Source organism: Patiria miniata, unplaced genomic scaffold, assembly GCF_015706575.1.
Source record: "Patiria miniata isolate m_02_andy unplaced genomic scaffold, ASM1570657v1 HiC_scaffold_23, whole genome shotgun sequence".
In the NCBI taxonomy this organism is placed as follows: Eukaryota; Metazoa; Echinodermata; class Asteroidea; order Valvatida; family Asterinidae; genus Patiria; species Patiria miniata.
The window spans coordinates 2,652,527-2,667,607 of NW_024037062.1; the positions used below are offsets into that span (position 1 = coordinate 2,652,527).

At 40.1% G+C, this 15,081-nt stretch overlaps 1 protein-coding gene across 1 annotated transcript; it reads right to left on the reverse strand.

Moving 5' to 3' along the window:
* Positions 1-256: 256 nt before the first annotated feature.
* On the reverse strand, positions 257-13,271 carry LOC119731371 (lactadherin-like). The gene is made up of 5 exons (XM_038204547.1): positions 13,245-13,271; positions 11,277-11,431; positions 6,464-6,588; positions 2,865-3,076; positions 257-394 (listed from the first exon to the last, which is right to left on the reverse strand). Exons 1-5 carry the CDS (start codon positions 13,269-13,271, stop codon positions 257-259), a joined length of 657 nt encoding a protein of 218 aa, XP_038060475.1.
* Between the last annotated feature and the right edge of the window lie 1,810 nt (positions 13,272-15,081).

Sequence of the window (15,081 nt, forward strand, 5' to 3'; positions counted from 1 at the left end):
TACCAATCAGCTAATTATCTATACGTACACCTTGACTAACGATTTTACCAGTATGCATTTTAAGAGCATCAGAAATATAGATCACAAATTTTAAGAAAAAAAAGCTAATAATATTCATCAAATTTTATCCAAACTACCAAATAATTTTGAGTAGAGCCGGTATTTACAAGCATGAATATTTTCGTTTTGTTCTACGACAGAGCTACCTTTTGACGTTGAAATCTTGACTCACTCGTCGGCAATGTAATATGTCTGACTAATAGCAGCCAATCACTTCAAACCTCATGCTGCAATGGTGGTTCCATGCAGTGGGGTGAATGCGCAGGATTCTGGTGCGCAAGGCAAACGGTAGGTGAGTAGTTACCGGGGTGTTCCTGTCCTTGTTACCAGGGAACTGTTCAAAAAAGAAGAATGGTGTGTTCAGGTTGTTGACATTCGAATGGATTCATTATGTCCAGTGGCATATCCAGGGCAGGGGCACCGTGCCCCCCCCCCCCCAGGATTTTTGAAAAAAAAATTGCTCAGTAAGTATTTCCATAAATGTTTAGAGAGTTCTGACATCAACCCCAAAAAAGAAAACCAGCTTTAAAAAAAGGCATTACAAGGCGCTGTGAAAATCGGCACATCTTTTCCAGTATGCATAATAAAGGTTTTGAAGAGCGCCCTCATTTGGAAGATGGTCCTCCCCCACCACTTTTTGATTTTACGGAGGCCAAGTGTGGGAAGAAAAAAAACATGTCTATATTTCGCCGTGGATGTGCGGTTCCCCCCTCCCCCCACACACACCCACACCCACATCATGAGCTGGATACGCTACTGATTATGTCGTAACATAGTCAGCAAACGACTTTTGACATTTTGATACCTTTAAACATTTCTATTAGTCATAAAGCTTAGACCCAATTTTTGACAAGATCGTGAACGACTGGTTCAAACCACCAAATTTGGCAGATAGATTGTTATAGCCCTAGAGTAAATATTAAGAAGGGAAGGGTGCCTAATTTGCATAAATTGTTAATCCCTACAGTGTAATATATTTTTCCCACTTTTAATTTTTTGAAAAGTATTTTTTTTTTAATTTTTTGAAAAGTATATTTTGGGGATTTCACTTACACATCCTTACGTCAATAACATTTGCTAAAGCATTTAAGACTGACTGGATAATAATATGAGGACATTGTAACGATCCTAAATGGCTACTATAGGTTTTCCCGGCGAATTTCCGAATTTTTCCAATCAGTTTCATTATCAGCCATTCAATTTCACGTGAGTTTTGCACATGTGGTCAAATTGGGGTTTCTTTTTCGTTTTGGGTTCGTTCAATTTCATTTTTAGGCAGCCAAGATTTTGCTTTGAATGTTCGTTTTCATTTTCGGGCATCCTTTTTCGTTTTGGTGCATTCAAGACTTAACTTGTAGCAGTCTCAAATTAAGTCTTTGCAACCTTTTGACGATTGACGCATTCAAATTAGCGAACATCTGTGCGCTTGTAAAGTATAACCATGCTTTTCGTTTCTTATTCGTTTATGGGCAATCCTTTTCATCGTTTGGTCATTTAAGTTAGTAAAAAAAATTAATCGATACATTTTCTATTTTTCTCCGAGGTTCATTTCCCTCCAAAACTTGATAACTGTAAAACTTACAATGTTACAAATTAACTGATAGGCCCTATAAGGGAAACAATATGTTATTACGAATTAATTAACTGAAGGGACTAAGATAATTTGTTTTTGACTGTTTATCTTTTCTACTTGTTTAAACGTTGACAATTTCTTGACGTGCAAGACATCGGAACACCTAAGTTTGGCAATGGATGTACCATCGGGAACATTTCTCTTGAGTTATTTCTTAAATGATTTCTTGCGCATGTCTAATCGAACACTTACTGTATTCAAGGGCCCATGCAAAGTTAGTTTGCCATGCAAACCTTGAATATACATCTTTGTGTCAAATTCAACCATATTTGCAAGTTTCATTTTTTTATTTTTGAAGGATGTTTTTGGTGCCTTCATGGCAGTGAGCCAGTGAGCAACCCTTTCCCACAAATGTTTTCAATTAGCAAATTTAGGATAAATAATTTGAAAGAAAACCCCCAAAACTGAACAGTGTCTTCCTGAAATGACATGACAGTAACAGGGCGCTCATACGTAGTCCGGAAAAGCATGGACACTTTTAAATGTTCAACCTTAAAAGGGCCTGTTTATTTTGACCATTCCGCCCCGGTCCCTTAAGGGTAATTGAAGTGCACTTTTGCAATAAGATTAACTCAAAAATGTTGTCAAATGTGTAGTTTTCTTACATTTCACAGTAGTAAAGAGTTCCACAAAAAGAATTCCTGAGAAAAATTCATGATACCCTAAGGAATACGGACACGTATGAAGTCTTAAAAGATGGTTGACAAAATGTGAAATATGTTTGCCCATTAATGAAAACGAATGCCCGATCAACCCTTTACTGCTGGTTTAGACGAAATTGAATGAACAACGCGATACTTTTAATATGAATGCATCTTTGATAGGGACGAGTGAAGCTAAAAGGCGATAGATTGCTCGGATAGTGAAATTGAATGATTCTTTTTGATTGTCGAATGCCGATCTGCGTGTTCTTTCAATTTCAATCTAAATCGAATGAGCCAGGCGTTAAATTGAATGAAAACTTGGTGAAATTGGCCGGGAAAACCTATATTATAGTCTAAAGTTGCACTCATTAACGCTTTAATATGCACATTAGGCACTCTTCCCAAAAGAATTTCAGGTGGGCACCCCTTCTAAATATCTTCTTTAGCGCTATAATAATCTATCTGCCAAGTTTGGTGCTTTGCACCAGTCGGTCACGATTCCAACCGTATGCAACCTGACTATATACCTTTATTGGTGTGCCGTCTGCATCAGTCACGTTATTCCAGGACTGACCATCTTCGCTGTACGTCACTTGGTACTCCTCCACCCTTTGGCGGGGGCTATCTCCGCGCCCCTGGGTGATCAGGCCAGTGATGGTGACTATGCCATTGAAGTCAACCTGTATCCACGGACTGATGTCATCAGTAGTTTTATCATTACACCATGCTGCAGGGCGTCCTGTACAACAAAAAAAAACATTTCTTACTGCATCTAACGATTTAGCCATATTGCAGGAATCTGGCTCAAATTTGGACTTCGAGGTATGTTGAATAATCTTTGCCAATAATCTTTGTCTGACCCAACGCTAGACGACTAAGTTCACTAGCGTATCGTCCACGGGCGTCGCTAGACCATTTTGAAAAGGGGGGGGGGTGTCATCATGACGGACCGTCACACAAAATAATTGATAATTTCCGCCCCAAAAGATCCCTTAATTAAATCCATTTCTAATTCCCCACATCATGTATTATAATGGTTTATTATGTTGATTGCTCTGAATGGAATAAATTTTCAGTTATGTTAAAAGAGTTCCTCTGACATCAATCCCACTAAGGGCAAAAAAACAAGTCTCCGGTTTGTGGTATGCGCGCGCGTCGCCGTAGCCATGCGCGTCGGCAAAATGAAAACGTTTTTTTTCAATAAAGGATGATGTCTCAAAACCGCCAAACTCACTGGTTTGACAGGAATCCTGCTGCTGCACAATTTTAACGTGTTTTTAGATGGGGTTATGATCGAGAATAAACTTTATGTGGCCTCTCTGGTTTCCCATAAATATCGCCGCACCACTTTTTGGGCAAGTTCCATACCAGAAACCGGAGACTTTTTCTTGGCCCTTTCAACAACCATTAAAATGAGCCGTGAAAACCTTCATTTGATATGTAGTATGCATAATAATGGTCAGTTTTGAAGAGTGCCCCCATTTGGAAGATGGATACCAGACCCAACACCCCCCCCCCCTCCCCCCGCTTTTTGATTTTACGGAGGGCAAGTGTCCGAAAAAAACAACATGTCTACATTTCGGCGCTAATGTGCAGTTGCCCCCCCCCCCCGAAATCAAAAGCTGGATACGCTGCTGGCGTGTACACGCCCACGTAGGCATACCTTGTGCGGGCCCGTTCCCTGATCCCAGCGGGGGGGGGGGGGGTTCTTTAAAGCTTTAGTCCGTCATTTGCAGCTATCCAAAAAGTGACTGACCTAATTATTGTTGAAAAACATTCTTGGTTGAAAGATAGCAAGGGGACTAAACTCCCTGTGAAATTATTCTTTCTGGCAAGCTGTCATTTTGAAAAAATCAACGAAGGAATGGCTTTCCAACGGTGCGTTTTAAGAAGCACCGTTAGAAATTTCCGTAGTAGTTCGTTTTTATATTCAGCGAGGCGCGCGCAAGCGTTGACACGATGTACACGCACACGCCGTTGCTATAATTCGTCGGATCAGTGCGCGACTTCGCGTAGCTGCAATCGGCTCAGTGAAAACGTGTCTCGCCGGATGCTGAATTCAGGCCAATTCAAAACATGATTCAGCAACTTTTGATTTGAAATCGAGATCCTAGAATGCTGTTTTTCTCGAAATATACAGCTGAGCTGAAACTTCATCACCCTTCTTTAGATTTTGAGCACTTTTGTGGCTTCAAACAAACAAAATGCACAAATTACAAATGATGGAATATACCTTAAATCCTAAAGTGAATTTCTGTTATATGCGAGCGGAGAGCGCGAAGCCCTGAAGGCGTGGGGTCCGGGGCCCACCTGTACCTACAAGTTCTGGATTGGGTGCTCTGTGGTGCAATCTGAAGCATTTCCTAGCCACTTTCCCCTGACTTTTTTATGTGTGCGTGGGGTCCGGGGCCAGCCTAAAAGGTCTGGATTTTATGCTTTGTGGTGCAATCTGAAGCATTTCCTGGCCACTTTCCGCTGACTTTTTTAATGTACTGGCTCGTGTTTAGGGAGATGGGGGTGGGGGTCATCAAAGTTGATGTATTACATCACAAACATTTCATCAAACTGAAGCTCGACACTCTTTCGAGTTTTGCCTTCTTTAGCTTTAGCTTGATCCATGGTTTTGAGTCGTCACTTAGCCGTAGCTGTCAACCGCCATATATGAAGCGAGCTCGCGCGGCAACTCGTGCCGACATGACAGTCTTGACACAATGTACAATTTGTTTTTGCCAAGGAATTCAGAACCGGATGTTAGCTTCGCAGGGTTTTGAGCGACGGTGTCTATTATTTACACTCTCAATATTTTCTTCTTCTCTCTTTCTTTTACTTCTTTCTCTATTCTTCACTTTTTTTGCCGACAGCACTATGATTTCACCGACAAAAATGTCTAATGGGGGTTGTGAACCCCCCCCCCCCCCCCTGCAGCGACGCCCATGGTATCGTCGGCTCTTCAGGACCGCTTTGGTGGTTGGTCGCACTGCTGGTTACGCGTACGATAGCTGCACGCATCACAATGCGCAGCAGGGAGCCGTGACCCATATAGTTTCCTAATGACGTTTTGCCCATATCGTCCGACTATTGACGTCCGCACGTTATTTGTAGTGCACAGTCGTAATGGATTAGGTTGCTACGAATCAACCACAAATCGAGCAGTAAATTGTGCAACTGAAGGGACATTGCGAATGCGCCCAATTGGGCTACAAAACGCATTTTAATGAAATTATATTAAATGGAAAGAATATTTAATAGTAGGACATAAACGTCTACCCAACCATCATTTAAAACTGGTTGTTTTTGTGTGATTCTTGCGTGAACCATGCGACAACTAATTTTGGGTGTCAAAATAGTGAGTCTCAAAAATAGAGCTGTTGAGTGCTAGTTGTGAATCTGGCATGACACAGTGTATTGTATAATGCGGACGTGCGAGAAACAACATTTGTGTTGGTACTTTGTGTATTGTGACACACACGACGTGAACTGTACATTGAATGGAAACGGCGGGAAATACGTATTTGTATGCCACAAAAGTCCACCGCGTTCGATGTAAACAACTGTTCATCCGTCTTTTCTCAGGAACGGTAAGACATTGGGTTAGTTTCCTTTCAACCAGACATCTGAAATAGTAAAAAGAAACTACCCTTATCATAATAATTTCGTGAATTTCAGGCCGCATAATATCCCTTTAACCAAAAGGCCAGGTTATTTGGACCATCCCTCAGCCCCCTAAGATGTCGGCCATCGAGTGACGAAAAATTTTGAAACTCAGTACATGCACTTACCATGAACACACCCAAGAAATTTCATGACTATAAGTCAAATGATTTTGGAATTATGGCTAATTAATTATTCATATTCACGAATGCTCTGTGTACACTACGTTTATGGGGAAATTCAGTTTGCGTCGGAATTTTTTTCAAAATGTTTTTGGTATCAAAAGATGGGCAAGGCTCGTAGCTAAAAAGTCAGACGAACCGCTCGGGTCGCGACATTCTTTTTTCAAGGCTATCGCGGAAAAAGTTGAGGGGGGGGGGGATTTCGCCCGGCCCCTTTAGGGTTAAACAACTGTATTGTCTTTTAAATGGCTGTACGAAGTATAACGTGGTTAGTCTGAAATACAAATGCTTACGTTGAGTATTAAGCCTGGCCTTGGGTGGGGCATAATCAGCGTCGTTTTGCCAAAAAGACGAAGCTGTGATGCGTTCATCCTTGATGCGACCATCTTCCATCCCGAGAGGTTCCTCCACAGAGCAAGAAACGTCATCTGAGGAAAAATGTGCGATTGTTTCGAGAACAGGTTTTGTACCGATCCCATTTCAATAAAAAAGAAAAAGAAACTAGTAATGGGTCTTTTTCCGCAACCCAGAGTGCTTCCAATGTCAATTAAAATTATGAAAGGGAGCCCTCTATCTTGCCCGCCGTTACAGGGACGCATTTGAGTCCCCCCATTTGCATGTCGCTGCCGCGCTATTATCGATCGGTACTACTGATGGCGGGTGCATTCATGATCACAAAACAAGTTGAATGAAGTAGCACACGATTAACTTCAAAATTATGTATTTTAGTCTATACTATTTTCTTTAGTTTGATCTCTCATATAATTTTTGTGTTGTGATTGTTTTACTTCAAGAAGCTATGTCGATAAATAAAGAAAAACATCCCGGACATGTCAAAAATACTATTTTATGCACGAAATTTGGATAGTCAAGACAAAAGTCAGAGAAAACGGTAACGTCGGACCACACACTACAGCGATATCGACATCGTGCATGAGCTGCCACGCTGGTCATTAGTCTGCTTGCGCTAATTAAAAAGCGTTTACATGTTCCAGATACATGACCATCACTCTCTCAGTCTGGCTGCCAGACACACAATTACAAAATTACAACAACGTCTGCATATGGTGCCCGACTAAATTAAGTACAAAATGTAAGGGAGCCCAGAGAGGCCACACAAAGCTTATACTTGATTGTAACCTCATGCCTGCCTCGTCTCCTTCCTAAATGTCAATTCGTTTACATGAGTCGAGAAGACTTCTGTTCCATTAATCGCTATACGCTGTTCGGCCATCACAATAAACGATTAAAATATTGGCAATATGTCGTACTTGTAAATCACTAAAATATCCAAGTAAATCGCCCGGCAAAGTAGCCGATGCGGGCGATACGCTGGCACGGTACAAAACACAGAGAGGCGTGCGCACTGAGCCATGAATCCTAAAAGTACATCTCGCCCACCACATTCAGTTTGTGACAGCGCCCTTCTATTGTGTCGGCCATATTCTCAAATAGGCTAATGACGATGATGACGGCGGGCAGATTAACAGAAGATAGATCAGGCAAATATGGTTCATCAATCTTCTATAGTATATGTAAAGGTATTGACATTAAACAAAAATACAGTGGCATTACATTTCAGCCTTAACCAGGCCTTCTTCAGAGGTAAATGACAGAGGAACAAGAAATAAACATGTAGGGGACACACAAACATGCAGGGTTGGAAGGAGAATCACAAAGAGGGATTGGGGGCAGACCAACCCATATCTTGCTACCACCTCTCTAAATTTTGGGGCTACATGTATAAGTCTATATTCCATGACTGAAATTTTTAAAAAATATATCAATATTTTCTTGCTCCAATTGTTTTTGGAATCAGGTTTACAAGGAGGTCCAATGTTAAATTAAAGTTGCACTTTATATATCCGTTAGTAGTCATTGCTGAAACCAAGGGGTGGTTGTGGAGTTTAGGGTCCGAGTTCCTATAACAGATGAAACATCCACCTTTAACTTTTTACTTTTGTCAAGTTTCAACATTGCAAAAAACTAGTACAAATTATCGTACTCCTAAGTTAGAGTTTCTTCATCAGATTTACACTTTATAGTAGTTTAACAGTATTTTTAAAAAGATATTTAACCGTAAGCCGGCAAAGGGTAAATTTAAATTATGTTAACCATAATTTTGTTTTTAATCCAAATGTCGCAAGAGGGCCGGCACTGGCCCGATTCAGGCTTTGTATTGTGCTACCATTAAGGTTTGCCAGCACTGGACCAGCTCTGTGCCGTCAACACGGAACCGCATTGCCACAATCAAGCTACCAACGGCCCGTTTCTGGTTTTGGATCATTGAAACTGTACGGTACTGCCAGAACAAGCCCATAACAAGTCGGTACGTGCCCTGTACCGTCATGTTTGCCCGGTACTTGGCCTATGTGTTCTCGGGGAGGACTGCACCCAGTGCTTTCAAGGGCAAGGGAAAGGTGGCGCCACTGAAGAAGCTCCAGAAGAACACCAAGTTCAACAAGGCTGTCAAGCAAATCACATTTGCATATCAACAATTATATATAGTCACATGCAAGTTGTTTTTCAAATTCATTGTGCTTGATGTAGTGATCGTACATTATGAACTGTGTTACAGGCAGGTCGGCGTGACAGGGAGGGTGCCCCCAAAGAACCATATTTAGTTAGTTGACATTTTGTTTGCAATCGATTCACTCCTTCGATGAACGGGTACATAGACTGGTTCCCTGACTATACAATTGGTCTATAAAATGGCGTCTATAAATTGCTGTGTTTCATTTAAACAGGGGTCAGGGAGCCAGACTACAAGAAAATGATTGTTTCTTGGGGTTTCCAGCATCTATGAACACAAAACGTCATACAAGTCCGGGTAAGTTTGCTATAAAATACTTACCCCCAAATACAGCCTTTTCTGAAACTTACAGGAAAAGCTATGTTGTACATTCCCTTTATGAGCTTATGACATGCAGTGACATGTTGGCCACATTAGGCAGGTGGCCTCAATTCAGTGTTTAGCCAAAAACATGTGAAATAATTGTAATCTTTGAAAACATTTAATGTTGGGATGCCGTAGAGGACATCAAGCAAGTGTTTTATCGAGTAAAATAAAGTTTGTTGTTATTGTTTGATGTAAAAAGATCGGATATGAGCCTCCATCAGTGACGTCATAGACCATGCCCCAAATTCCACATTAAGCTACCACTTACAAAGGTCTATCATACTTTTCTGACATCTATACACATGTAGGGAAAAAAACAGTGGCGATTAGTCCCTTGAGATGGTACCAGTATGTGAAATTTCAGCCCCTGGCTCATGGACTAGGTATGTTGATTTTGATTTGTACATTGACGCTGTAGCTCAATCAGAGGAAGTGTTTCAAGTATTGTGATTATCATGTTTCACTCAAGCGCCCATGAATGAATGCAAATCTCCTGTGTGTAAAAGGGTTGATAATTTGCATACTACATTTCGCGACACTAAGGTCAGGTCATCCACACCAGATGCGAGATGGCAGATGGGGAACACCTTAGTAGCGCGACTTTCACTTTAATAGTGTGCCGGGCTCGTTTGAACGAGAGACAAATAAGTCATTCATAAGATAAATAAGTCGTTTAAAGGGAAAATACAACATTTGCAAACATCTAAAAATAAAACTACCAAATCATTTTGAAATACCTTGCTGGACTGTTAGTGAATGACAGTGTAAAGCATCCTGTAAAATCATGGCACCTGGTATATTGTCATTTTCAAGAAAAGTGGTATTTTTGTATCAATTTCCAACGCTGATCGGCCGATCAGCGTTGGAAACAACTGGCTTTTTTTCAAATACTGGCCCCAATTGACCATCGCACTTGTTTGCAATCGATTACAAACCTATGAACGGGTACGAGCCAGCTAGACTGGTTCCATGAACTTACAATTCCCCAATGTATGTAAACTGCTCTGTTTCTTCTTATATGGAGTCAGGGAACCAGACTACAGGAAAATGATTGTTTTTCTTGGTTTTTATAGCATTTTCGAACCCAAAACCTCAAAAAAGTCAGTGTAACTATATTTCCTATATATTTCCAACCCCCCAATTCCATCCATTTCTGAAAATTACAGCAAAAGCCAATGATGTATATTGATAATAAGTCGTTTAACCGAGATAATAAGCAGTTTAATTGAGACAATAAGTCGTTTAAACAAGATACTATGTCATTTTTGTTTGTTTGTTTGTTTGGCAGCAATACCGGTACGCTCTACAAAACGCAGAGCCAGGCCATGTTAATTGTTTTCTTTTTAATTTACACGCTATCGGTTTTGGCGCAAAAGTCGGCGGCGCAATGACATGAAACAATGCGCGTCAGTAGGCCTATCAGATTATTTTTTTCTGAGACCGGCATTTTTTAAAGGGATATTACGTTCTCGAATGCGCCAAGTTGGGCAACAAAATTGAAAAGAGCATTTAGAAAAAGGATATAGCCTAAATATGGACACCATAACCATCCTTTTGGTTTCAAAAATCGAGCTGTTGGGTGCATGTCTTGAATTCTGCCGCACTTGTCTTACCAGTGCATCGTATGTATTATGTGCTACACTCGCGCAACGAGTAACCGTACATTGAATGAACGCAGCTGAAATGTCCGCCGCGATGTGAACGACCTTCCCCCTTCTTTCTTTAGAACTGTAAGACATTAGAATAGTTTCCTTTTCAACCAGAAATAGGATAAGTATAAATCAATCCAAAACATGACATTTTCGGGAATTTTAGGCCGCAATTCCCATTGAAAACGTTAAAATCCGCGAATACACGAGAAAGTTGCATGCCTTATTTCAATAACTTTGACTCGCCAGGGGGACTATACTTTAATGGTTTTGATTGATTGGTTGATTGATTTGGTTGATTGCCATTTATATACTATGGAATACAATAGAAAGTGTCGTGGTTCTCGTGCTCAAAACATTAAAATACATTCAACTTTACTTTAAAACATTAAACTACCACATAATTTAAATTAATTCTCCCTTGAAATATCTCCCTAAAAAAGTAAAAGTCATAAACAAGACAAACGAATTATTACACTGTAACGTAACAAGTGCTTTGACTTGCCCGCCGCTGTATTTACTCGCATTTGGCTAGCGGGCTACCACTAAGCTCGAACCATTAATATGCCTACACGGCAATCTCCCCTCCCTCCCCCCTGGAGATTCGTCTGTCGACGGCGCTGTGCCCTCCGAATCCTGACTAGAAATCGCCGCCATTGGTGCGTTTCCGATGGGTTACCCCATTGTTTATGTCGGCTCTGCTTTTCAGTGAACTACACAATTGAAATGTCATGGATAATTTGACTTAATTTATTTATTTTTATCGATACCTAATTGACATTTTGGCAAGAAGACGAGACAGAAAGCTAGCAATTAATGGTTGTGCCTCTTTTGTGTATTCTCTCGGAGTAACTGCATCATAAATGAACGAGGCTTACTTTATGATCAAATTGATGAGAGGATAAAATATTACCAGAAAGGCCTTGGGAATGTTACGGTCTAAGAAACTATAGGTTTTCCCGGCTATTTAAAAACATTTTCATTCAATTTCATCAACTCTAACATTCAATTTCGTCGGAGAAAAATGTTTAAAGAAAACCACTTAATTAGTCATTTACCATTCAATTTCAAAGTTTGGTCACCCTCTTTAGTCACTGGGTCGAGAATATTCGATATTACAGGTCAAATTCATCTAAGCTGTTTCCGAATGGTAGCATTCAGAGATCGAATTTGTCTTATATAAATCAATTAGACGAATTTGATTCTGAATAACAAGCTAAGGTTTTGCGTAGACGAGACGAGATCGAATACTCCGGGACGAAAACGTGTAATCATTGTTTGAATTTGCTTGTATGAACTGAATTTGAAATTGTCTGACAAAAGACAAAATTAAACATTGGAGGTGCACTAAATGGATGTTGATGGACGAGTTTGAATATTAGAAACAGTCAGTGGCGTAGCCAGGAATTGTTCAGTGGGGGGGGGGGGGGGGGGTGGCCGCTGGGGGGCTAGAACATTTCATGGGGGGGGGGGGCGTCATGTAGGGGCGTCAATCGCTTCTCAAAAGTGGGGGGGGAGGAGACATTACTTGATCAGAACTGATGCGAGCGCGAAGCGTGAAGCCCTTACGGCGTGGGGTTCGGGGCCCGCTTATTAAGGGCCCCGAAAAAAATTGGATTCTCGATGCTCTGTGGTGTGATCTGAGGCAATTTCTTACCACTTTAACCAATAATTATCTTAGCACAAAAGATAATTATTTAAACATAATTTTCGATTTTTTCTCAGCTAAAGGCATAAGAAAATATTTTGAACATTGTTTTCGAGGTTGGAGTCATTGAATCAGCTACCAGAATTCTGAGCTTTAGGCGTGGGGTTCGGGGCCCGCTTAAGGGCCCCGAAAAAATTTGGATTCTAAATGCTCTGTGGTGCTATCTGAGGCAATTTCTGACCACTTTAACCAATATTTTCTAAGCAAAAGATACATTGTAGTACATAACCGGGCCCTGTAAATGAGACACGAGTTCAAAAATCTGTGGGGGGGGGGGGACATTTGATATTGTGTCCCTCACCCTTCAAAAAGTGGGATTGACGCCCATGGCGTCATGTAGATCAATGATAATTTTTTTAGAAACTCAAAATCTCAGTGAGGGGGGGGGGGCGACTGGGGGGGGGGGCTACGCCACTGGAAACAGTGAATTCGAATGAAAAACGTTTTGAAATAGCCGGGAAAGCCTGTAATAAAAATAGTGACAACCGTGGCCCTATTTTAAATTTGAATTTGAATCCACAGTGATATTTGTCTTATAATAGGTTTTCCCGGCCAATTTCACCAAGTTTTTATTCATTGTAACGCCTGGTTCTTTCGATTTAGATTGACATTGAAAGATCACGCAGATCGGCATTTCACAATCAAAAAGAATCATTCAATTTCACTATCATCCCTATCAAATATGCGTTCATATTAAAAGTATCAAGTTGTTCATTCAATATCGTCTAACCCAGCATTAAGGGGTTGATAAGGCATTCGTTTTCATAAATGGGCAAATATATTTCACATTTTGTCAAACATCTTTTAAGACTTCATACGTGTCCCTTTTCCTTAGCGTAACTCATGTTTAATGTCTTCATTCCGAAGAAGCCTTTCTTTCTTAATTAAAGGGTATGTGCAATGAATATTTCTCAGGAATTCTTTTCGGTTAACTCTTTGTGAAGTGTAAAAAAATACACATTGTCAACATTTGTTGGTTAATCTTATCGCAAAAGTGCACTTCTTTAAACATTAAAAGTTTCCATGCTTTTGCCGGACTACGTATGAGCGCACTGTTACTGTGATGTCATTCCAGGAAGCCTAACACACTGTTTAGTTTAGGGTTTTTTCTTTCAAATTATTCATCCAAAATCTGCTAATTGAAAACATTTGTGGTCGATGGCTTACTGCCAATTTGACCACATGTGCAAAAATCACGCAAAATTTAATGGCTGATTATGAAACTGATTAGAACAAATCGGAATTTCTCCGGGAAAACCTTTATTGAAAAGGAGGGCCTATTCTTGGCTGACTTCTTCATGCTTTAAAAGGCATTGATCCAATGATTGTCTTCATACTCATTAACAAACGACTGAATTACCCCCTCTATCAGTACCTCCCTGTCTCATATCGTTTGAATATTTTTTACTTCTTCCCAATATCATTGCTCCCTGTGACTTTCGGATCAGGAAGATGTACATGATTGTACACACTATGAGGTCTCAGTCAGTCTCTTGTAAGTCCGATGCTACTGGCCTTGCATTTAAGTGCACAATCATCATTAAAAATGCCACCGATTTAGAATCGTACGAGCTTTTCTTTCTTTTTCCCGGACCGTCATTCTCAGCGACTTTTCTTCAACCTGTTCTCAGCAGGAACTTGAGACGTGGAACGAAAATCAACCCTGATACAGAGGGCACGTCATTATGACGTCATCAGGAATCACATTACCAAATTATCATATTTAACAAAATAAACAATGAACAAAATACACAATCATATTAAAGGTTTTCCCGGCCAATTTCACCAAGGTTTCATTCAATTAAACTTCTGGCTCATTCGATTTAGATTGAAATTAAAAGATCACGCAGATTGGCATTCGACAATCAAAAAGAATCATTCAATTTCACTATCCGAGCATTCTATCGCCTTTTAGCTTCACTCGTCCCTGTCAAAGATGCATTCATATTAAAAGTATCGCGTTTTTCATTCAATTTCGTCTAAACCATTAGTAAGGGATCGATAGGGCATTCGTTTTCATTAATGGGCAAACATATGTTACATTTTGTCAAACATCTTTTAAGACGTCATACGTGTCCGTATGAAGTCTTAAAAGTCTAAATCATATTTGATGACTTCAAACCGTAGATTGACTTTCTTTCTTAATTAAAGGGTATGTGTAATGAATATTTCTCAGGAATTCTTTTACGCAACTCTGTGAAATGTAAGAAAACTACACATTTGGCAACACTTTTTGGGTTAATCTTATTTCAAATGTGCACTTCTTTAAGAATTTAAAAGTTTCCATGCTTTCCCGGCATAACGCTGTCACTACTGTGATGTCATTTCAGGAAGACACTGTTCAGTTTAGGTTTTTTTCTTTCAAATTATTCATCCCAAATTTGCTAATTGAAAACATTTGTGGGAAAGGGTTCGGTCATTGGCTTACTGCCATGTACTGACACATCATATAATCACCCAAAAAAAAGTTATGACAGTAAAATATCCAAAATTCTACCAACTTTGTTTTTGCTGAAATAACCGTGTCACATTAATCTTGCTTGGAATGCCATCACATGTTTTCTAATGAATATGAAACTTTGTATTAGCATAAAAACAAGAAGGGCACCAAAACACCCCTCAAAAAATATGATTAAGTGTGACGCAAAGATGTAT